Source organism: Serinus canaria, chromosome 3, assembly GCF_022539315.1.
Source record: "Serinus canaria isolate serCan28SL12 chromosome 3, serCan2020, whole genome shotgun sequence".
NCBI classification, from domain to species: domain Eukaryota; kingdom Metazoa; phylum Chordata; class Aves; order Passeriformes; family Fringillidae; genus Serinus; species Serinus canaria.
In genome coordinates this window covers 66,269,774-66,295,595 of record NC_066316.1, presented here as the reverse complement: position 1 = coordinate 66,295,595, position 25,822 = coordinate 66,269,774, and the positions used below count along the sequence as shown (strand labels likewise).

Genomic DNA, 25,822 nt, shown 5'->3' with positions numbered 1-25,822 from the left:
AAGGCATTAAGAAAATAAAACTTTTCTCTTCACACAAAACATTTGAAAGACAAGTCAGTCATTGGTCACAGCCAACATGGCTTCATGGCAAGAAAGTGCTGCTTTTCAAACCTGATTCCTTTTCATAGCAAGGTAACCCATGTGGCTGATCAAGGGAATCCAGTTGATGTAATCTTTTGTAATTTCAGTAAAGCTTTCAATGCTTTCTTTCACAGTATCCTTCTGGACAAAATGTCAGGCACACATTTTGTGGATAAACACATCATGCCATGGGATGAGCAACTGGCTCAGCAGTCAGGCACAAAGGGTTGTAGGGAATGGAGTGACATCGGATTGGTGACCTGTCACTGATGGGTCTCCCACAGGGCTCCATCCTCAGCCCTGTGCTCTTCAACATCTTCATAAATGACCTGGATGCAGGACTGGAAGGGACACTAAGTGAGGTCACAGATGATACAAAACTGGGAAGAGCTGTTGAAGTCCTTGAGGGCAGGCAGGCCCAGCAGAGAGACCTTGACAAATCAGAAGACTGGGCAATCACCAACCATGTGAAGTTCAATGAGGGAAAGTGCTGGATACTACACCTGCTTTGGGGCAGCCCTGGATGCACAGACAGACTGGGGAACAAGAGGCTGGAAAGCAGTACTGTGGAAAGGGACCTGGGCGTCTTGGTCAATGGCAAGTGGAACATGAGTGAGCAGTGCCCTGGCAGCCAGGAAGGCAGGCTTTGTTCTGGGGTGCATCAGGCACCATATCAACATATACCACAACCACAGAGAGAAAATAGGTTAAAAAGTAGCAAGAAGAATTTATATTTGAAAAAAAGAAAAAAGATTGAGTAGCAGTGCAGTTCTCCTAACTTCTGTGTTCACTGCTCTGAAATCTTGATTTCAAAATTTACATTTCATTAAATATCAACCTCTAAGACAATTGTAGATTAAAAAAAAAAGAGGAATGGGGACACTGAGGTCTCTGTTTAATTCAGGCACCTGAACTAACTCATGAATCAATGAAGGGGGCAGGCAGTAAAATCCTTCCTCTGTAAGGGTGAGAAAGTTTTATGATGTTCATATAGAATGTGACTGCAGAGTTATAAACATTCACATTAAAATTTGAATTCATACAATGATGTCATTCCAGCATCCCTTCACCCATTTATTCAGCCTGTTCAAATCTCACCTGTATACCCATACAAGTGTTTGCACCTCATGTAGGAACCACTGGAATGTGTGGAGTCAATGAAAGCATCACAGTTCAACTTGCCTGTTTGCCAGCTGTCCATTTAAACTCACTAGGTACTCACAGATAAGTCTGCCTAATTTATACAGTTTCTCCTCTTTGTAGGTCAATGATGGACAAAAGACAACCACATGCAATTTTTTTTTTTTTTTAATAAAGATAAAATTACAAAAAAGGTAAAATCAGATCAGGAAAGGCAAATTACTTTAATAGATCAGTTTAGACATTTAACATAATAACTCACATCCATTTTTAAATACTATTACATAAAGCATGGTGAAGAAAGGAATTTCTGCCTCATAATTAGAAAACTCACAATACAACTTGCCAAAAAACAGAACAAAGCCATTTGAAAATAAATACAGTCCATGCCAAATAGTACAAAATGAAATCAGCAGTCTCTCTCCATATGAAAACTTTTCTCTTTTTAGGTATTCTCAGATTCTAGTATTATGTTCTGCAACTGGTGACAGGCTATCTTTCGTTCAAGGATTGCTGAGCTGTTCTGATTTTGCTCTGTGCAAAGGCAAAAAAAGGTATTGTTTTATTTTTTTAATTAACTGATTTAGAAATGCAATTTTAAATTACTAGTCACGATTCTAAAATATTTAGTATGAGGAACTGAAAGTGATCTCCACAGAACTGAAAAATATTTTACAGTATTGACTTAACAAACGCTCTGCAAAAAATGTCATTATTAATTAATTAGTGCTTACCCTTTGGCATCTGTCTTTTCACCACTGCTGTCCTTGGCTTTGTCCTCCTCCTTGACATCTGAAAAAATCAGATTTTTTAAAGATTTTAAATATACCAAAAGATGCAAGAAAGCCTTAAAATACTTAGGAAGTAAAGAGTATGACCAAGTTTATTATTTTGTTTGTATTTCTAGCCAGAGGAAACTGGCTTTTATAAGAAGCCGCTTATGTATAGCTACATATTAAAGTATAGTGTTAAATGCACCCATCCAAAGGAGAGGCCTGGGCACAATGCCAAGTGATTCAGAATGCCTCAAGGGAAGGTCTCTCTTGACTGGCCATAATGATGGCATGCAGTAATGAGACCTGGAGTTCCCCTGAGCTCAAGATGTATCCAGTTCTTAGGAAAATCAAGAGTCCTTGGAATTACACTGTCCCCAGAACCCTATCTGGTTTCTGTTTCAGAGAAAACTAGCTGGCTCACCCCACAAAAGCAAACAGGAACAAATGTTTTGCCCAACGTGTATTTTTTCAACTCTATTTTCATTAAGTCATACAAATCCCTGGCTCTAAGACTTCAACTTGTGGGGAAGAAACAATAACCCTTGCCTGAAAATATTTTACTAGTCTGAATAGCTGTATCCTGAAACTGATTAATTTAAAATAGAGGATTTGAAAATGATGGAAAAGAATATATCATCTCAACAGCGAATTAACTGTTACCAGATAAAACATCTCTCTCCTGGCAGGATTGACATTTGCAGTTCTAAATTATAGGATGAAACCACACTGCAGTCCTACCTGCTTTTTTGTCCTCAGTCTCTTTTTTATCTTCTTCTATTCTGGCTTTCTTCGCTCCTTTCTTATGATCTGCAACGTTTCGCCGTCCACCTTCTCCTTCATCTTCAGAATCTGAAAACTCTTCATCACAGGCTATGCGCTTATCAGATGCTCGAACTAGGATTCAGATTTATGACATTAATTAATCAAAAAGTCCAACTACAACAAACCTAATAAAAAAGAGCTATCAAATTAAGAATGAGTAGTAATGTACTGTAATCATTTAATGCTGATAAACTAAATTACAGTCAAAACCACTTATTTTTCAAGATACCCTGGGACTTGCACAATAAGTTCCAAAAAATAGCTTTGCAGAAACACAGGGGGAGAGTGGGAATATTTTAACCATGTATCAAATAAAACTTCAAATACTGAAAACTAAATCATAGGAGAAAAAAAGAATGATTTCAGCAGTTCAGAAAATGGATGGTGCACTAATAAGAGGTTATAGAATTATTCTAATCTCCATCAAAAAAGACTAAAGGTAGCAGAAAACTCTTGGCTATAGCTCAAGAGCAACTCAAAGTTCATGAAAGGGTTATGGTAATAAAGTCAAGGGTAGTGTCACAAATATGGAAAAATCTCTCTCACGACAAAGAAAATAAAAGGCTTTTTTTCCCTTTAAATACTGTATCTCATGTTACCTCAAAGGGAAACATAGTTTTTGTCTTTTGTTAGTCACAAAAAAGTAAAGTACTGTTTCTTTAGTTAATATTCGTTAAGTCTTCTGAAGTATCTATTACAGATTTGAAATAGTCATGCTGTTCCCTAAGATGCAAAACCACAGGGCTCTTCCAGCACTTCATTAGACCCTTTAAGAGCTCAAATGTGCACATGGATGCCACCTTATAAAAATCAGAAGTGGCAGACCAGAGGCAAAATTTTTTATTCAGGAAACATAAGGGCCAGTCTTCCAACACTGCACACTACTATGACTTAGGTTCTGAGCAATTTAACCCATAACAGTCATCAACATGTTCTATCATGAAAATATATTTCTTACTAGAAATGCGTTTGTCTGGATCTTCTCCATCCTCATCTCCACTGTCTTCATGAACAGCATCTTCAGGAATGGCCTGCATCTGTACGCCAGGTGCGTGAGGTAACATGCGCAAGTTCTCAAATAAGCGTTGCCTGCGAGGAACAGACAAGAAAAGTTGCTACTACACAGAAGAAGCACTTCCTTGGATTTCTATGAAGGTCTGAACTCTTAAAGTTAACCTGGCTTTGCTTTTAAGTCAGGTTCATTTTTCAATTAAAAAAATTAGCATGCCAAATTCAGGAAGTTTTCCATCCCTATGAGGTCATTAGTATCCACAGTGTACTTGAACATCATTTTCTCTGTACTTTACATATACTTATTTCAATCAACTTCAATTGTTAATTCCCCAGGGTCAGCACAAGTACTGCCAATGTGGGCTAAACTGATGTCAGTATTACTCTGTTTATAATAAGCTAGAGTATTAAGTTGGATAAACACACTATTCTCTAATTTCTTAGAAAGACAGTCAGACACTTAAAAGCATGAAGACTTCCCAACTGTGAGCAGCAAAATTAATTCATCTGGATATGTTTCCTTATTGGCTGTTTCAGGAATAACAGAGACAAGTTCTGTCCTGTCTAAGCAGCCTGGTGTGATGGATGATATACTCCAAAGCACCACGTGCCAGAAAGGAGAAGGATACTGGGCTTCTTTTGGGATTCAAAGCTGTCATTCCAAAGTGCGAGTAGAAAGGCTTGGAAAGCATCAAATATCAGCAGCACTTGCAACAATTATCTTAGCATCCTTCTGCACAATTTGAAGGGATAAAGGGCAACTGGAGATCATTACATGACCTGGCAAAGTAGTTTTGCCATGCATGGGAGCTCCCTAAAGCCAGGTGTCTGTGAAAGCACACAATGAACCGAAGGAGGATTCTCCAAAATGAGTCCTTGATCTTGTGGGTGCTAGTACAAGAATGTGAGACTGTGTTTTCTATTGACAGAGAGCAATCTCTGCCTGGGATTGTATCAGCAAGTTTTGCAGCCTACTGGTGCCACAAAAGCTCAACAATATCTACCATACAGCAAGCAGCCTGGTGGATCACCAGCTGGAGAACTACATTACTGCTGAGAAATTTTGGACAATTATATTAACAAAAAATAAATGGGCTTTTTCTCCCATCACATATTATAAACTCCTCTCATTTGATTGTCATTGATATAGCTGTGCTATGAACACCTATCACAGTCTATACACCAATCATTTAAAAATTAGTATTTTAACAGCTTTGGTGAAATTTGCAATTTGACAGTTTTAAAGGTTATAGCAGGTATTGGCAAACTTATAGATGCAATTTCACATCTTTATTCAGCTATTTTTAATTATCAAAAGAATTTGTACCCTTAACAGCCTGTTAGAACTCAGGGAAGGGGTGGAAGTTTATTCTTTTAAACCCAGAACAAGGACAAACCACAGTAAGCCAAAAGTACTTCAGGCTAAGCAACTGCATCCTACCAGTTCAGCACAAAATTTGTTTTATGCATGGATTACTTCACCCCTGAAGTCAAATATCTGTTTCCAATGAAAATGTCAAGATGAGAGGAGGAATAAACTAATATCAAAAGTGGCACAGGCTAAAAGCACACAACCACCATAGTTTATCAATGAGCACTGATCAAACCTTTTGGATTTGTCAAATCACAGCCACTCAATTGCCTGCACATGAATCACTGTCTTTCCAGAGTTTTGGATTTTTGAGCTCACATATGACTTTTTATTTTTGCAACTGACAGCTACAAAGAATAACATTCTCAGTCCATGTTTAGACATGGAGCTGAGAATTAGAAATTCTAGTCATCATGGCACACCAGCTTCTCTCCTGGCAGGATAAAGCTTCTACAAAATTAGAATGGGAATCTAAGTAAAACAGTCATCTTTTCAGATGCTAGAAAAAGGAAAAATCCAAGCTGGGTCATAAATGTTCATATTTATAGTCGTAAGACTTCATAAGCATGCATTCTCTTGGAGGAAAAGACTTCCAAAAAACCCCTGACAGAAATGAAAAACATGTCAAATCTATTCTAGTACTTATTTTTAGTGAACGCTGAAAGGTATACAGTTTTCAAAACTGCCTAACAATCAAACCTGTGGAGAAACATGATCCACATGACCTACTTGATAGATAAGATAATCATTACTTACTTGATCTTCTCCATATATTCTGGTGTATTCTGATTAGTCATATTTGAAGGACTAATATGAAGCTTGAAGTCTGGTCCAAAATACTCAAAGTAGTCATTGTATGGCAACTCTATAAACCAAACACCAAGACAACTTTGTCACTCAAAAAAGATTTTAAACATTTTAAATACAATAGTAGATTTGACAGGATTTTACTTAGAGAACCATCAAACTGTAAGCATTCAAACAAGCAATACTTATCATCTGGATTCCTCAGTGATTTTGCTCTAAATTATTCAATAAAGGAACTTAAATTTGCTGGGAAAAAACAAAAAGAAATTGTACTGCAGTTACACACTGAAGAACTCAATAACAGATTTGAAAAAATAGTTAAAATTATACTTCTGCAGGAAAAAGAAGATTAATTGATGATTTCTTGTAGCTGTTTTCAAACTTAGTCCAGTTTGAAAGGCTTAAGAGAGCCATTCAAAATATTCCTTCAGGACAACCTTTAATACTTTTTATTAGGATGAAGATCACAGCAAGTTCAATATCCTTGCTAAGTGCTGGACACTGGTTCAGCGGTGCTGACTGGTTCAGTCTGTCTGGTTCCCTCCTTACCTCACTTTTTGCATTTTCACAGAAAAAGGTCCCCTGACTAGAACACTGAATCACCAAAATGAAGTTGATGAAGTCTACATAGCCAGGACACCAACTACTTTGCAGTTATATTTTGCAGTATTTTGTATTGAATATGACTGTATCTTTGCAGATAAAGTAAAAGAAATATTTAAAAAAAATCCAGAAAATGTTTAAGAAATAAGACACTAAAATCCATCTTTAATTATGCCTTTTGTCTTTCTTCCTTTATGATTATTACAGGATAAGTGATCTTGGTTAGGTGAATAGAAAGCAGACAGGAAGACTAAGTTTCTATTGCAACATTTAGAAATGCATGGTTATTTCTCAGAACAGATTAAAGATGACAGAGACACAAAAAGTAGAGAGGAATGTTAAAAAAATCCAAAAAACTTCATTATATATATATATATATATATATATATATGTAATCCACTGAAAGGGGGATGCTAAAGGAAAAAAGAAGTCCCAAGATAAGACACTTGTACTGTGTCTTCAAAAGCTTTGGCAGACAAAGAATATATTTTGACATGAAAAATATGTATCTTGAAAGGCACATTCCAAATAGTCTTTTCTCACTGACAGCAGCATTCTGCTGAAGACAGATAGAAACACTGAATCCACCAAGAGATACATGAATAGCAAAGGTTATCAGCAAAAGTTGTGGTTCAACATGCAAACTGCCAGTGACTCATATGCAATAAGTCAGTCCAATCAGTAATTTTATATAAATGGCATTCCAAAAGCATATCCAGGAGCATATTTGGTCAGAAGTAAAACGAGTTCAGAATCTTTAGGGATCTTCCTCAGCGAAATTACTTCACTCTTCAACTATTCTAAAGCAGTCTATTTGTTTTATGTGGTTTTAAATTTTAAGATAGCTTGTATAGCCAAAATTGAGTAAAATGGAAGAGTGGAAGTCAGTACACTTTCACATCTACTTTTGTGAGATAAAATGAAGAAACAGTACTTTTGCTATGTAAAATGGACACTTGCACAGTCAATAATTTCTTAGGTACACCATATCTGTGTTGTACAACTTACAGGCTGACACCAGTACAATCAAAATGCAGTATATATTTTTTCATAATGATGATATTCATATTACAAATACTTACAAGTAAGGTTCCATAAGTTTTATATTTTAAATTTTTGAAAAGCAATTCAGTCATTTAAAGCTTTTGCTAAGGCATAAAAAAAGCCCTAAATACTTATGATTATTTAGTGCATAGGATACTGAAAATTTATTGGCTAAATTCTACCAATAATTTTCTACCTAGTTTATTCTAAGCTGATGCATTACAGCCAGATATACAAGTATCTGCCATCTACTTAAAATCTCCCATGATTATTTCTTAGTAAAATGTTAATATTTACCATTAGGAATTTCACAATCTAAGGCAACAGCAGTTTCATATGTCCAACATCGAGCAACATTACGAATTGTGTAGCCTCCTCCTCCTAACATCAGCAGTGGCAAGTTAAAAGTCTTTACAACTTCCACACATTTAGCATGACCTGTAAAACAAAAAGAGAGCTGACAACATATGCAAAATATTTATAAAACAGAAAAATATATAACAAACTATTTAATCAGACATATGCAGTCACACTTAACAAGTAAGAACTGAATTGATTCAAACAGAGCTGTCTCCCCCTAGAGCTAAGCACAAACTCACAAGAAGTCAAGACCTACAGATTAGAAATGCACAAAACACAATGAACATTATCCACCCCAGGCTTCAGAGACTTTGCATGATGGTTTATTGCTGTTGTTCTGAAATGATCCTAGAATAAAGTGTTTCATCTTTTCATAACTGTTGCCATACACAGTGACAAATTTAGGGACAATTTCTCAGTCAAATGCAACGGGGGAAGAAGGGAAAACAAAATCCGTATTTGGTCCTTCCTACTTCTAAATTTGAACCTGTATTAAAGGTTGCTAAGTCTTGCTTACAGAGTGAACTGGTGCCAAGACAGTACACACTCCAGGGAGATACAGCATACTGAAAGGCATCTGTAGGAGGCAGCAGCTCTCTTGGTTTCCAAGATATGTAAGATGGAAAAAAATCTGAGCTGTATGGGCAACTGAAGTAGCTTTGCCACCTGGTGCAAATCAAGAAAAGAACCCTGAAACACTGCAGACCCAACAGATACTATACTTCATTTTGTTGCCTACAAAACTCTAATTGTCACATTAAGAAAAACCAAAACCACAAAAACAAGAAAACCAATGACTTAAACAGACTGGATTGAAGGCTTAGCAAAAGTTTGCTACACATTTAATATTTTGTCATTTAAAATAATAATAATAATATAATAATAATAATAATAATAATAATAATAATAATAATAACAACATAATAATAATAACATAATAATAACAGCAGTAACAGTTATGCTACTTGCTAAATAACATCCCAATGTAGAGAATTACAATTGCAGATAGCAACTCAGGTAATACTAAAATGAATTAATTCTATGAGAACTAATTAAAATGATGGTTAATATATGGCTCGGTATAACAAATACTACTATAAATTTAACAATGCAGTGAAGTATTGTCAATTCAGTCACACCTATTTACACTCAACAAGGTGTTTGATGTTTAACATCTATAGTCCTAAGTTGACTACTAAGTACTTTTATTTGCCCATCATTGCTGCAGATGCCTGTTGCCCTGTCACTCCAGGATGCTGTTTTAAAGCTACAGAAAGCCTGTACATAGAAGAAAGGGAATTACTTGTGTGGCTAGGAAGCACATGGAAAACCAAGCTTTTTAACTTTTTTAGATTGACAAAAAGAAAGAAGCAACTTCTGGGGCTTCTTTTGGCCATCCCTGTATAGCAAAGAAAGAAGTGATTAGTCATAGTAATGTACAAAATCTTTGTGACTCCAAGTCCTCATCATGAAAGTGTCTTGAAAAACAGTATGAAGGGTAGAGGCTTCTAATAAGTAAAAAGGTACAGACAACAAACTCTGCTTACCTTTAACAGTAAGATTAAAGCATCCCAGTCTGTCCCCAGACAGTGAATCTGCTCCACACTGCAATACCACAGCACTGGGCTGGTACATCTCCATTACTTTAGATATAATCTATAATCAACATAATACAGAGAGTCATTAACTGACATAATGAAAATACAAAACTAGTAGTTTTCAAAGAGCTTAAAAATCAAAAACAGAACACTCACTGGTTTGAATATCTGTCCATATGATTCATCATCTATACCATCCCTCATTGGAAAGTTGACAGCATAGTATTTGCCTTTTCCAGCACCAATGTCCTAGAAGCAAAGATGACAAATGCTTTAACACGAACACAGAAATACATAGAAAGGTATCATGAAAAAAAGCCTACAGAAGTCTGCTGAGCTATTCTGTACCATCTGTGAGGGATGAGAGGCAGAGTTTACTTGACTCCTGTTCTCCCATAAAATCATTTGAGAGTGTAGGAGTTGGACACCAAGATCAAAATAGCAATAAGTACACTCAATGCTTTAATTCAAAGATTTAAGACAAAAAGACAAATCATAACCAATCAGTTCAAGCTGGTAATAATAGATATGCAAACAGAAGTATTAAAACCAAGAAGAGCAAGGTCCATGTTTTCAGAGCTGCATAGAAGATCTGAACTTGGATAGCTTTTTAAAACCACGTTATTGCTCTAAACATGGGATGGGGAAGTAGCTGCATCAAAAGGGAGAGAAAAAAAATCCAATAGGGGCCACTTATAGAAGTGCTCTTGAAGAAACTGAGACCTCTTAAACTAAAAAAAAAACCAAACAAACCAACAAAACAAACATGCAAATTATTCTCAGTTCCATCGGGTGTCAAGACAGGAACTGTAGCAATTTATCTTATCAGCTTTCCTAGACAACCAATGTATTTAGAGAAAAGGTTTATTGCAAAAAAAAAAAAAAAGAAAAAAATCAAGTGAACACACCCTGAATCCAACCACTCCTATTTTGATGATCACCTTAAAAGCTAAAGATCTCTGCTTGACACACATTCCCATTTCTTCCATATATTTAATCCCATTTCTTCCATATATTTAATCACCAACACAGATAGAAAGCAATGTAGAGTAGTTAAGTGGAGCAGACATTGAGAATTAACCTGTTCAGTTCTGGCTGTAAACCATGTAAACCATTTCTGCAAACAGCAGTTCTGCAGAAATATCCTAGAAAAACTACAGGTCATGTGTAGCATAACCCAGCAAAACAAATACTAAACTTCTCAGTACTACCTATTGAAAGGCATCGACTTTTCCCTATTTCTGAACAAAGACTCCTTAGCAGGGAATGTATCAAGAATGTGCTACTTCTACTAGTAACCAGCCTCTGTTGGGGGTGTGAGGGGGAATGGACAGAGATGAGGAGGGGGACAAGTGGCCCAGTGAAGCACAGACACAGCGTTGACAGTTGACTTTTTTTAGCCACAGCACATTATTAACATTTCGTAGTATTGCAAGACGAGTGACACAGAAGACCCCTGCTGAACTCAACTCTGGTTGACTTGAAGTACAAGTTACCCAGAATTTCCCAGAGTGAATCATCTAGACTTTCACATGCTGAATTTTCTGAGGTGAGCACAGAATGGGCAGAATTGTAGGAAGGGACTTCTGCAGATCATCTAGTCCAACATCCTGATAAAACAGATTGCACAGGATCACATTCAGGTGGGCATTCAGTATATGCAGAGGAGACGTGACAACCTCACTGGACTACTAGAGTGCTCTTGTCACCCTCAAAGTAGTTTTCCCTCATATTCAGATGGAACTTCTTGTGTTTCAGTTTGTGTCCATTGCCCCTTCTTTTGACACCCATCCTTGAGCTATTTGTAGGTATTGATGAGGTCCACTCTCAGTGCCTTTTCTTCAGGCTAAACAGGCCCAACTTCTTTAACCTTTCCTCCTAAGAGAGATGCTCCAGTTGCCTCATATTTGTTGTCCTCCACTGGACTCACTCCAGGAGCTCCATGTCTCTCTTATACTGGGAACCCAGAGCTGGCCACAGCACTTCAAATTTGGCTTTACCAGGGCTGAGCAGAGGGGCAGGATCACTTCCCTAAACCTGCTGGCTATGCTTTCCCTAATGCACCCCAGGATATCACTGGCCTTCTTGGCCACAAGGACACAGTTGGCTCATGGTTAACTTGTCCACCAGGAGCCCTAGGTCTTTCTCACAGAGGTGCTTTCCAGCAAGTCAACACCTAACCTATAATGGTTCATGAGGTCTTTCCTCTCCTTGTCTTGCTTTAAAGATTAAAAAACCAAAAATCATTAAACTGATCTTATCCTAAAATACAGCAAAGTCAAATGTTCACACAACTTCCATCTAAACAGAGTAATTGTTTGAGCTACTCAACAGACCTTTGTTGTAACTAAAGAAACAATATAGCATTCTGGTAGCCTACCATCCACCAACAGACCAAACTGCCTTAAAGAACCTGGGCCACTATGGAGAACTATGGTCTCAACTGATCTGTGTGCATAAATGGCAAAATTTGTGCTATCATTCAAGATATGCAGAAGGTCAAATAACTTAATGAGGATACTGGAAGTTTAGACTGAACAATACATCCAGTAGAAAATGGATAAAAGCTGCTGAACTAGAAAACCTCATATTCATCTACACTGACAGAACTGCAATCACAGTATCATCCTTTGACACATGACTTGTTCCTGCATCAAATAAATGTAACCTGATCAGCAAACTAGATCAACTAAAGAATTACAGAAACAAGCTGTAAAACAGCCCATTGAAAAAAACCAAGTAAATTTGGCTGGAAAAGTTGATAAAAAAACCATCAATGGCAGATCAAGTTAGGCAGATGGAAGCAACACAATACTGATCTCCAGAAGGAACACTGACTTTTTAGAGAATTAGCTCTCCCTTCAGTTCAATTAGCTTTAGCAATCTCTGGAGATAGGAAAACTCCCTATGGCAATGCAATAATTGCAATAAAGCCTGCATGCAGACAATGCTCATTTAAAAATCCTAACTAGCAGCTCAGGACAAAAGAAGTTACCATGCCTGAAATACTGTTCTTTACTGACACTGCTGAAAAAAAAAGTCCCAAAACCCAAAAAATATTCTTCCATTTATTTCAACTATGCTATCTTTAAATTCTTTGTTCTGGGTGTGGTGAGGTGAAGAGTCCACAAACTTCCCTGTCAACGGGAAGTGCTGCTTCTAGAAAGCCAAGATATCTAACCCTTCCAAAAAAAAAAAAAAATCTAGCCAAATTCAGCAACAACAGCTTGACCTGATAAACATCCTGGTCTGAGCTGCTTTTAGTTTGAAGCACCACTACCACCTTGTGGCCAGTCGAGTTAAATCACACAGATAAAAATAATCTGATTTCTTCCTAAATCAATTTAGAACACAGTTTAACAGAATCTAACAACCATAATAACATTCAGCAACAACAACCACACTGAACTGAATGCTTTGCACCCCACTGCTCAACTTTCACTCACTCCTGTGCCTTCTGGGTATTATCAACAGGCTGGGAAACACACTTTTCAGGAGTATTAGCTGAAACATGAATATTTGTTATCTTATGAATCAGTTTAAATATATTAGGAAAACAGTGAATTCTCTCCCAGAACAACACTTTTTTAGGCCAACTCATTAGAAGTGTTTACAATTTCTAAAAAAGGTTTCTAACTGTATGCACAAACTAATGTGCAAAGTTGCTAACACCAGAGGAATGCCATATCCCAGGAGTGTCTCTGATAAAAGAGATTTAGTTTATGAGTTTGAAGCTAGAACTATATTAATTCTAATACTTCTAATACTCTTTCAAGCTGTGAAGTGGAACAAGTTCCTCTTCTAACAGACAAGTGTCTAACATGAGCAATGACTAACTTAAAATTAGTATGAAGGGCCAAGAAAATTGGTTTCCTGTCTCAGCTTTGCCAGAGATTCTATAACAGCTTTAATGATAATCCTTCATGGGGCAAATGCTCCCTCTCTCAGGCTAGCTGTAATGCTCACTATATAAGTCCATATGGGACATGCTAAAGTTCTTAGGTGGTGAGCATCATGAGAACTCAAAACACACTTCATGACAGAAGAAATATTCCCAAAATGAGTCAACTGTATTACTAGGCAAATAGAAAATAATAAATTAAAACTGTGACTGTTAAAGGGTGATCTGTAAACAGATACTTTTTACTGTAGCTGCAGAATTGAAATGCACAGATAATTATAAAGATACCACACTGTCTTCTTAGAGACATCTCCAAAATCTGTGTGAATTAAACTAATAATATTTGATAAAAGATTTCAGCCTATTTATCCAGAAGTGAAGGTGTTAATTTCATGTAGAAGTGAATATTTCAGTTCCCTAATCTCCTGCATCATTTTTCCTAAGATTCCTCAACTCATACATCACTCTAGGCTAACATTTTTTCTGAAAACTTACTCTTGCATACCATTATTCGACATAGTTATTTTAGTCAAGTGCAAAAAAAATATCTACAAGGAAGGCAGTAAGAGGGAATTTATAACCTAATGAAATTTCATGTTCAACCTTACCCTAAGGTCCCCTGTGCCTGGAAAATATTCACCATACTTATGGAATGATACTGTCATGACACGATCTGTGGTATAAAATGCTTCTTCAACACCATCACCATGATGGATATCAATATCAATATACAACACTCTTTGGTGATACCTAGAAAGAACACAAAAGAAATCATCATTATCTGTTATAACATACTGAGAGCAAACAAGAAAAACACTAACAAGAAAAACCCCCAACCAGACTCAAAAATCCAAGATTACAATCATCAATGATTTTGGTTGATGTGACCATACGCTCTTAAAATTCTCAGCAGAGTTTGAAAAACATTAATAAGGTTATCTTCATCAAAATAAGGAATTCAGTAGTTACTCCAAACTGTTTCACTCCATAGAAGCTACACCTCATGCTTCTGCTGACATCGCTTTGTTGTTCACATCTGCTGTATTCAACCCCTTTATTAACCCAAGGCCTTTCTGCCTTCTCAGTTAATTACCAAAACATCTGTGTTCCATAAGCTCGTAAAAAAACCCCTTATTTTCCACTGACTTTTCTTCTTCACCTCTACAGCTTGTAAAGAAAGGCACATTCTTATTTTCGAATGTATTGCACTTTAATTTGCATAAATTTATTAGACTGTTTATTATTTTCTTAAATACTGCAAATTTCAGGACAGTTTCAGATGGATAAAGAAATCAGGGATTTATTTTAAGCCTTGGAGCACTAGAAACAATAAGTATCCCTTAAATTTTATGTTTTCCAGTAAAGAACAAAGTCTGTCATCAGAGGATACATTTTCATCAAGCTTTGCACAGTACTGAGAGTATGAGCACCCATAATTTCAGGGACAGCTTCCCACAGTTACACAACCCATAACTATTCACAAGATTCCTTCCTTCCTTCACAAGCACATTAAGCTAAAAAATTCAAGATTGGATCACAGAAAATTTTATTTCATAGACTGCAGACAGCTCCTGAATACGAGTTGCCCATTAAAACGAACGTCTTGATGTGCTAATATTAACTATTCTTAGTATCTTTAGGAACATTTTCCATCTCTAGATTTCCAGATTACAACTACTTCCCTCAATCCTCACCAGCAAAATCAGCTGTCCCACCCACAAGAGTCAAATACCTAAAGTATTTTTTCTAATAAATGGGATTTATGTGTTATTAGTAGGGATACAGTCCTCTGAAGCAGTAAAAGCAGCCCTCAAGACTTGAAATTTTAGTGAAGCATTACTGTTTCAAGTCAGTTATATGATAATTTTTCAGTATTCCTCATTCCTTATTTTGCAGTCACAGCAGCACAGCTGTTACTTCATTATTTATTAAAACCAGCCACATTAATTCATGTAATAATCCAAGGAAGCTCAGTGCATGATCTTCCCTGAATATTCCTGTGTGATTCAGTAACAAATCAAGTGACAGGAAACAAGAAGATGTATTGTGAAACCAAAGGAGTGTAAGATTATGAGTACAAATGACTGCCCTAAGGGATCAGGGTAGTGATCCATCTAAGCTGGATCACTATTCTGGATCCACTATTCTGTCCCCATGCATAGCAAAGGGTGACTTTACAGAAATCAAGTAAGCCTGTCCACTTACAGAAAGCTAGTAAGCCTGTCCACTTTCTGAAGTCTGCTACTCTAGTCCTTCCCCTCCATCTAGAATTACAGCATATGGTGTTTTACAGGGTGCATTGTTGCTTGGATTTATCTCCTATTAGTTATCTTTTCAGTTTGCCTGTATTTTATTTTTAATATCTTGCTGAAGTCAAACCAGGCAGAGCTTGGAGCTTTCTTAATTGAAACTGTAAAAGTTCCACATGGGCTATGAAAACGCACTCAAATAATAACTACAATCCATACCTTCAAACATTTAAATAGCTGAATTTAACACTTTCTATAATTTTAACTTGTGCCTATCACAAACTTACTTCAGTAATTCAAGGATGGCAAGCACAATATCATTGACATAACAGAAACCAGATGCCTCCGATTTCTTGGCATGGTGAAGTCCCCCAGCCCAATTGACAGCCATGTCTGTTTGTTGTCTGTTCAATTTTACTGCCCCAGCTGTAAGAAGACACACAGAAGAATGAAAGTAAATGGAGTCAGAAATTTCTGATTGCCTTTAAATTTGCTACATAAAATCATATTTTAATTTTTAAATAAGTTGATTTAGAACAAATCTCTTACCGATACTGAGTGAGATACTTGATACGCCTCATATTTTACAGTCTGTAACTGATAGGATTATTTTTAAAATATATAGAAAACCCTTTCTATTTACTTCATTTTTAGATGCACAATCAAAATTTTAAGTTGCTGATATGCACCCCGTAAAGCTATAAAATAGTTGTCAAACAACCTATACTCACCAACAGAGCCTCCAGTTGACAGCTGACAAAACTCAAACAGGCCATCAAACACAGGACAATCTTCTCCAACATTAACTGTATAAGAAATGTAGTATATACCATTCCAACAGCATCAACATACACATGGATAACACAGATGCAAAATTCATTCAGCATTTTAATTACTTATCCCCCACCTCATTTGTCAAGCTAATTTAAACACTAAAAACAATGCAGAGTCCTAATAGCATAACTCCAAACTAATATTTTTTCTTTTCTTTTTAAATTATTTTTAGTTTCTATTGGAAGATTTGTCCCCTCATTTAAAGAAGTTAGATCCTTTTTAGATTTTTAAAGAAATTATGATTAACATAGGTCACGTTAAAAAATGTACAATTACTTTAAAAAATAATTTGCTGACAATAAGGCATCATAAAGAGGTTACAATACTGCCTTTAAAATTGATGTAATAGCTGTCAACTGCATTGCTAACAGTGCTTGGGAGCTTATTCCTATAATTAAAGGAATAAATTAATAGACAGTGAGAACAGTGGATGATGTACAATTTTTACTATCTCCCTCCAAGAGCAATGAGCAAGTTCTTTTCTTGACTTAAACACATTTTCACACATTGATTTTACTCCTCTAGTATTCTAAAAGCCATTTTTTTAAAGCAAGATTTCGAGGCACTTTCCAAACAGTTCACAATCTGCATATCAAGCCTTAGTATTAGCAGCAGTATTTCACATCTAGAATACACCCTGTGAAAGGAGAGGCAAAAATCCTTACATATGCTTAAAGAACATTTTTATCAAGATGACTGCTTTTATGGAAAAGTGTAGCTAAAGGCAGGCACATGCTACTTACTCTTGTTACAGTATTTCTCTGTACTGGTGGATACTGAGCTTCCAACAATGCTAACCATAAAAGCATGTACACATAGACTTAGCCTGATGTTGGCACTTACATCTCTGCATTTGCTTGCTGTACTCAGACATATTGTCAGGCCTTATTGATCGGAGAAATTTGATGTATTCATCACTATGGTACTTGGTCATTTCCTCAGCAGTTGCTTTGTGGGGTCGCTAGTAACAAGAACAAGTTAAAGAAACAAATCAGAGTGTTCTGCAAAGTCAGCTAAGTGTGTTAAAACAGACAACTTGAAAGAAGTCCCACCTACTTTGAAGGGAAAATGGTGAAAGGAAAATGATAGTAGTAGTGTTTTACATAAAGCAAGGGCTACTCTGTTGTGATATACAACTGCATTAAATACTGTTTCACTTCTAAACAAAAGAGCTTTGAATACACTATTTATGTATTCTCTATTTTCACTTCCATCTCTCTCCACTTATTTGCGTGACAATACTTGAAGCTCTTTAAAAATAACTTAAAATGCTTCAGTGGGCATCATGTTGCCTATACTTACATAAATTTCCATTTTTCTGTATAAGCCATAGTTTAGCAGCAAGTTGTGAGTCATTCGGATTCTGTGAGGTTTCATTGGATGTCCTTGTCCATAGTAATAGTTTCCAATATCACCTGCCAATAATACACAAAAGAATAGCTATTCATATTACAAAACAAGTTTAATTGCCCCTTAATCATTCTCAGAAGATAAGTAAATAGGTATGATTCCAGAAAACAAACCCCACAAAGGGAATACTGTCGACTTCAAAAACAACACAAGGGAAAAAAACTGCTGTATGTCAGAAACAGAGGGGAAAAAAGAAGCCAAATCTAACACTTTGACTACAAGCAGACAGTAGTGGGAGAGCAAAAATATATGTAAGACAAGGTTTCAAATCAAGAATGAAGTTCTGGCCCAACACTGGACTAGAACTGAACAATAAAATGGGAAACAGAACTGGAATCAAGAGGAGAGGAGACACTACTGATGACATTGCCATATAGTGTCACAGAAGCCCACAGTATAACAGAAGCCCTAGTAAAATCTACCATTTTGCATGAGCTGAATTTATGATACAATCCTCAGCCTGTTCTTGACTACTAACCCTGTTTCACCCAGAAGTTAACTCCCGATCCACTGCGGCAACCACATGCACAAACATTCACCAGACACCTGCTGCTGGAGATCCACAGTAGTTTAACAAGAACTTTACAATCCAGATTAGCCTGTTACATTGGAGACCAACTAAGCACACAATTAAGATAACAAATTTGACACTCATTTCCAAGAAAGGACTAGCTGCTATCATGGGCTAGTAGTAAGTTTTCTTCGGAGCTCAGGTATTGTTAGAACACACAAACCCCCGCTTTGAGCACTGACATTCCCAACACATGAACCATTTTAAACAGAACTGTCTCTGGAAACATAAACAAGTTTATAAATTAAGTCCAGTTGTCAATGGCTTTTAGCTGGAGATTTCTAAATCTCCAGCTTCACGATAGGACCTCTTTTCTTTTTGACCCAATTTCCCAAGAGGATTACTGAACTTTACCTTCTTGAACTTTTTACTTTTCTTTCACATCCTTCAATATTCTCTGCCTTGTCCACTGGGAACAAAAGAAATACTATTTTCACAATGTCATACTATTTTGTAAATTTATCAGTCAGAGGTAAGAAGCAGCACTACTACAACAAAGCTTTAGTTTCACCCTCTTTAGCATTGGCTTCATGGAGGAAGGGTAAATGTCAGTTTGCAGCAGCATCACCAGCTACGAAGAAAAACAAGTATTACAGTAAGATTAAAACATTCTAAAATCCTGTAAGCTTTCAGTTTTGAAAGAGACAAGGAGAATAAGGACACTTAAGAAAACAGATATAACCTAATGTACCATAAGAAGATGATGTAGAAATACTACCCTTCAATACCTAGCTCTTAGCCATCCCATAACAATATAAATGCCATGTTTAAACATTGAGAAATTTGAAGAGTTTGGACCTTCTAACTTGATTACTTAAGTGGAAGAATAGCACTTTTTCTCAGTTACTTATTGTATGCCTACAGGTTTGGTCACACGCAGGTCAAGAGTAGAAATATTAAGAGTATAAATAAACTCCCTGCTTCCAACAAAAACATTTTCAAGCACTTTACAAAAGAATACCTTATATATTTGATGTTTAGGAAAAAAATCTATCACAGCTCTTTGAAACTAATGCCTAGAAGATGAAAACCAACCATTTACTAGCTCCACTTTATGTTTTGAAGTTACTGTTAAGTCCCAGATTTTAAAAAATCTTCAGGCTAGTAAGAGCCTAAAATTCAGAGATTTTTTTGAAAATAATAATTCTAAATAATGTGAAATTATTGCGGAAACTTCATTACAAATGCATCTGTGGCTTAAAAACTGAGGTTTTTAAGAGATCATTTCAATTTTAACTACTTCAGCTTCTATAGTCATCACTGATGTTTTATTCAGAATGATGATGGATAGGGAAGCATACAATTAAGAATTATTTTATATCTAATGTAGGATGTAATTGTATTATTTTTCTCATATAAAGTAGAGAAAAATAAAATTAACAAATTTTCTAAATACACTTGCAACACATCCTCCAATATACTGCAATTAATCAACTAAAAATTTTTAGCTTATCCATAGTCTCTATACCATACGCTGCAGCATTGAGTTATATAAATAAATCAAGCACACTTTTTAGCTTTCATTTATTTTTTTTTTACCAGAAAAGAGAATTTTAAAAGAATTGGCACATTGGTAGATTTAATGGGAGTTTATTTGTCAAACAGAAGATCTGTAGGTGAGTATCTGGCAGAAGAATACTGATCCTTCTGTATTGGAAGCCAGCAGTAGTGACTAACAATAGATATCAATATAATACACTTTAGCAACAGGCAATACAATACCATTTGTATTTTTCAGGTCTTAGTATCACCAACAAAAAAAGGTTTTGGCATTGGCCTCATAAAAAAAAATTCTTAAAGCATATGCACAAAAAGCCCATCAAGTATCAAGTTAGCAATGCCTATGTAGGCAGGGGTGAGGAAGGAAAACATGAAAGATCCTCTTTCTTCATTAGTACCTTGATTTTCAACCAACATCATGAAGGGGAGACATCACAGAGGCATCATACTGTGATGAAGGTGAAGATGTAAAAAGTCTCTCCTCTACCTAGTGAAGAAGATGGTGCACTGCCTGGTACAAACACTGCATCCACTGATCCTGAAATGTATATATCTCTACATCATATGTCACAGCCTTACTAAAGCACTTTGGGAAGAAAAGCAAGGGGTATCAAGAGCTAGATAGCTCTTGATACTAGCTAAAACTGTATACAGAACTGTATATATGAGGAATGGGTACAGAGAGGCCAAGCCCACAAGATCATTACTGCAGATAGCATGAGTACTTTATACTTACTAATATAAAGGTAAATTCTTACTAATATAGAAGTAAAAATCATACAGAAGAGTTATGAGCACAGTGTATCACTTACCAGTGTGGGAACACATGGAAAGCACAAAAAAAAATAATGTAACTGAATGAGGAAGAACAGGGAAAAAATGCAAAGTAGTATGTGCAAAAGTTTGCAAATCTATTAATCTTTCAGAGCAAGGTTTCAAAAACTGAAATTTAGTGTTTTATATTAGTAAAAATGCCAGCTAAATGGCTCCCATTGAGAAGCAGCAACATATAATCTCTGAAAAGTTGAGTCCTTAATTAAGAAGAGACAAACCAAGTGCCCATTTAATACTGCGGGAGTTTACTGATCCACACTGTTCACTATGTGATACAGAAGACCTACCTGACAATTGATACATACAATGTCATGTTTTGGGTTCAATATATTTTTTTTAATTTTTTTTTCTTCTCAATTCATGCAAGTTACATGCCAAAATGATGAGAACTCAAATAAAATAAAACTTAAATAAAAATAAACCCATGATTCCTTTGATGAGCATAAGTTTTAGACACCCGCTTGTCTATCCAGGACTTTAGCAAGGCCTACAGAAAATATTCTGACACATAAAGAAATACAAGAGGCTACGTGCCCTAACCACACAACCACACAACTAACAAAAGCTTTGTCCCCAAAAAAGCATTAGTTTCTCCAGTTACTATGACATACAGAAAAATAACACCATTAAATTTATGCATTGCAAAAAAGTCTGACGTGACTGACTTAAGAGACAAGAGATGACATCTACACTTTTTTTTAATACTTTGTAACTTGTATGTTACATTACTTTATAACTTTAAACTGATAAACTGTTATGTACATAGATCCTGCTTATTTTAGGTATAGTTATCATGAAATGATGAGATATTTCAGAACTGCACTATGCAAAGAAACCTAATTGCCACAATGGAAACCACACCGAAAAAACATATCTTAAGAGCAGCAGTTACACTGAATTTACTTAAGCAATACAAAGGGGTGAACTCATGTAAAGCTGAATGTAAAATAAAAGATCATCAATGCCTGATGAGTCAAACAAACAGCTATTCAAACAGGCCTAAAATTACGGCACTAGCTTCTGAAGGATTGGGCATTTTGTTCCGGTTTTAAAGTTAAGCAGACAGCAGAAGAGTAGCAAAAATCTGACTTTTGAGCACTGAGCAGAGACTGGACACCATCACTATGTTTGGAAGGCACTGCACAAAGTACTGATGAATTTCCAGAAAACACCCAAGTTCATTTTACCTGCAGATGTAAGCTTTAACTAGAAGTACTACTCAAACGATGCCCAACTATAGTAACACACTGCCCTACTAAAACAGGTTTAGTCTCGTCTTTATGGGTGGAACAAACAAACTCTGATGCAGATCTCTCAAATTTTTCATGAAGGTAGAGCCTTTTGAACACCCACACTAAATTATGCACAAGAACCAATCTAAACAATACTGCTAGTGCACTGGCATGGAATAAATACATGAACTCACAGTAACCACACCAGTTGCTGCACGATTCTGTAGAGCTGTGCTGGTCTGTGCAGGAGCACAGAGCTGGAAAGACCATCTGGGGCCTGTTCTCACTGCTGTGGGCAACTGTACAACACCTTGGAAGAGCTAAACTACCTGAGCCACAATGCTGCAAAACCATGACAAAAACCTGAACATACATGGTGAGAGACTAAACTAAAAGCTATGCTACCCTTCCATATCTAGCACGGTTCTAAGCAGTGTGAGCAGCACACTTTGCTAGCCTGTATCAAGAGCAGAAGCATTTATGAAAAATACTTTAAGTAAGATCACTAAAGTATTTTAATTTGTATTTTAATTAGTTTTTCCCATAGTATTCTGGTTAAAATTAAAGCAAAATTCCTGACCTGAGCATGATCACAAGCAATGAAGATTCTGCAAACTGGATGTGGTTGACTTTATATTATAAGCAAACTCAAGGTAATGAAATCAGGCTTTGTCTACTCAAAGCTTATTGGTTCCAAGTACAGTATGAAGGCTATTAGAAGTATTGATTGAGAAAAGAAACCTTAACAACAATACACCCCGAGAAAGTGATGGGCTAATTAAAAAAAATCAGCCTTAAATGACAATCACACCAAGTTTCACAAAAAGCAGGGGGAAGTTTATTGCATCTCAGAAGATAAGCATATATGCTTCTGGAACTTTTCAAGACTTTTTAGTCTGCAACTTTTAAGAAACAGAGTAAAAGTATGTATGGAGAGTCAATTATGACCCAAAAAAGGGGTAATTTACTACAGACACGACATTCATTTAGAGATATACCACTACCTCAGTATTTTTTTTGGTTTGGGTTATTTAAGGCTTCAAACACATTCAATCACACTGTGATTCAATGGCTTTGCTCGTGCAATAGTTAGAAATATTAAGAACTGCCAGATGAATCCCACAGTAGCATCAGGATAATTATTTTAGGTATAAACTCTAAAATTTCTTCTAATAACCCTATTTCCAAAAGACACGTAAAATAATTGTTGGATTTGGCAACACAATAAATGAGACATCAAAAATATTCCAAAACTGTTTCTGTCACATATAAAATATTTATTTTAAGGCGCAACAGATACTATTTTCTCTACATTATTAAATACATTTATCCTAGTCTACAGATGAACTGTAACTGTTTTAAGTCACCATTATCATGCCACCTCCAAACTTGTTCCTCTTCCAATTTCTCCCCACTCTTCACAAGCACAGCTTTTTTGTCTGTTAAGGAAATCTAATGCTAGCATAGAGTACCAAAATCCATGAATCACATAAAAACAATATATCAACATCTAGCAAGCTACCTGACTTTATCAAAAAAAAAAAAAAAAAAAAAAAAAAAAGAAAAGCAATTAAAAAAAAAACCAAAAAGGAAACATTTTTAAAAAAGGCAAATATTTTCAGAGAGAAATCTTCTAAACTATCACTGTTGTCTTTCTTTCAACAAGGCAAAAAGTTATTCCTCTTCCCCAGGAAAAGTAAGATCCTAGCCTCAACAAAAGTATCCCTAACAGGGGCCTCCTTTCCCCTTTAGGCTGAACAAAGAACCAGTTCTAGCAACAAAGAGAAGGGGGCGGCAACCACCACTCTGCCTCCTTTAGTGTGGTTAAAAAAAAAGCCAAGACAAGCCCCACAAGATCTGCCATTTCCAAAGAATAGCAGGTTTGCAACAGCAACACAACCTTTGATACCTTGAGTGGGTTTAGCCACTCATCTTCACTTCCAAAATGGTGAAAACACCAAAGGTCTACGGCTGAACATCCTCTGCCTCTGTTTCCTGGCTACTACCAAGACCAGCCTCAGATGCAACCGTACAAGATTGTTACAATAGGAGGCAATTTAATAAAATCTCTCAACTTATCTGCCCATCCAGCTCACCTCCCAGTACAAAAAGGGCTAAATAAATTCAAGCTCAAGAAGAAAACTAACAGTTGTAGCTGATGCGTCCAGAGAAAACCGCAAACAAGTTGCTGAAAATATCTCAAACCAAGCACTTTTTCGCCACGACTGACAACGCAGATCGCAAGCCCCCTGTGTCCTCACCATGCAAGTGTGCAAACTCAGAGGGCCTACATGCAACTCAAATTCCACTATTATTAAACACCCACGCACACAACTTTCCGCGTTTTGCAGGAAGGGAGGCTCGTGGGAGCCAGACCTCTGCTCTGATCCGCGCTCGGTTTGGGGGATGGGGGAGGAGAGGGCAGAGTGCCCCTGTCCCTCCGTACCCCAGACCTCGGTACGAAAGCCCGAGGCAGGCAAAGGAAAGGCCTCAGCTCAACAATCACCAGGGGCCAGAACTACACATGGCCTGGACTTTCTTTGCAGGGGAGGAGCCAGACACAGCAGCGGCTTCAACGCCTCCCTGCTCAGCGGATGGAGGGGAGTGTCTCAACTTTTCTTCTTTTTTTTTTTTTTTTTTTTTTTTTTTTTTTTTTTTTTTGGGGGGGGTGGGGTGGGTGGGGTGGGGGTGGCGCGCGGGCGGGTGGTGAGTATTTTGGGGGTGGGGAACAATAGCCACAGCACCCAATACCGGGCCCGGCAGACCAGACAGCTCCCCGACCCGCACCTCGCCCGACTCCACCATCCCCGGCCCCGCCGCCCCACGCCCGCCGGCCCACGGGGCTCAGCAGAGCCGACGGCGGGAGCGGGGCGCGGCGGCGCAGGTGGAGGCGGCGGGCACCCCCGGCCGCCATGGGGCCGAGCCGAGCCGTGCCGCGCCGGGAGAGGGCTCGGGCTCGTCCCGCGGGGCAGGGGCGGCCGTGCCGGGGACACAGCCCGCCCCGGGCGGCCATTAGAGGGGCGCCCCCCCGCTCTTGCACGCGCGCTCCCGCGCCGGCCCTGCTCACCGTCATAATAATAGCAGACTTTCTTCTTGCCGCCGCCCTGACTGTACGCCATAGGGCTGCCGCGCCGGGGCCGTGGGCAGGGAGCGGGAAGCCGAGGAGAGCGCGGAGCCGGCTCGGAGGGTGGGAAGGAGGGGGCGGGAGAGCGGGAACTCGCGACGCCGGGACCGCCAGCAGCGGGAGCGGGCCGGACCCTCGGCAGCGGGAGGGGCAGGTAGCGGGAAGCGCCCAACACGCCGCCGACGGAGGGAGGAGACGGAAAGAAAGAAGAAAAGAGAAAGCACGCGAGCAGACGTGGGCTCCCGCCTGCTTCTCCGGAATAGTTTCTCCTAGTTATACACAAAAGTCAGGGAAGAAACCAGCCAGAATTCTTCATAAGCGAGTTCTTGGAGAAAACTCTTTTTAGGCTCACCCCTATAGTGCGCAGTGGTACGATCCCCCGCGGGTGTCGGGGCTCTATCCCCGCCCCCAAGCGGAGTAGTTTGGCGCGTGCGCGGAGTCTCCCCCAGCGGCTGCGGCGGGAGTGGGAATGAGCCGTCCCCGCGCTCGGGCCGCAGCGGGCCCGGGCCCTGCGGAGCGCCGGGGCCGCGGCGAAGCCCCTCAGCCGCCCCCA

General features: G+C 37.9%; 1 protein-coding gene across 1 annotated transcript; it reads right to left on the bottom strand.

Moving 5' to 3' along the window:
* Window positions 1–1,426: 1,426 nt before the first annotated feature.
* Window positions 1,427–25,397, bottom strand: HDAC2 (histone deacetylase 2). Its single transcript, XM_030235983.2, has 14 exons — window positions 25,213–25,397; window positions 17,901–18,013; window positions 17,442–17,559; window positions 16,496–16,570; window positions 16,052–16,190; window positions 14,124–14,265; window positions 9,771–9,863; window positions 9,564–9,672; window positions 7,954–8,094; window positions 5,959–6,067; window positions 3,778–3,908; window positions 2,736–2,891; window positions 1,956–2,013; window positions 1,427–1,755 (listed from the first exon to the last, which is right to left on the bottom strand). Exons 1-14 carry the CDS (start codon window positions 25,262–25,264, stop codon window positions 1,725–1,727), a joined length of 1,467 nt encoding a protein of 488 aa, XP_030091843.1. The 5' UTR covers window positions 25,265–25,397; the 3' UTR covers window positions 1,427–1,724.
* Between the last annotated feature and the right edge of the window lie 425 nt (window positions 25,398–25,822).

What these genes read in the sequence shown, in the direction of transcription:
- HDAC2 (XM_030235983.2), bottom strand. Translation starts at nt 25,264, where the DNA reads ATGGCGTACAGTCAGGGCGGCGGCAAGAAGAAAGTCTGCTATTATTAT. An exon ending in GCCATCCTTGAATTACTGAA is followed by an intron (nt 14,266 to 16,051) that starts GTAAGTTTGTGA and finishes TGTTCTTTCTAG; the next exon opens with GTATCACCAAAGAGTGTTGT. An exon ending in CTTTAATCTTACTGTTAAAG is followed by an intron (nt 8,095 to 9,563) that starts GTAAGCAGAGTT and finishes TTTGTTTTACAG; the next exon opens with GTCATGCTAAATGTGTGGAA.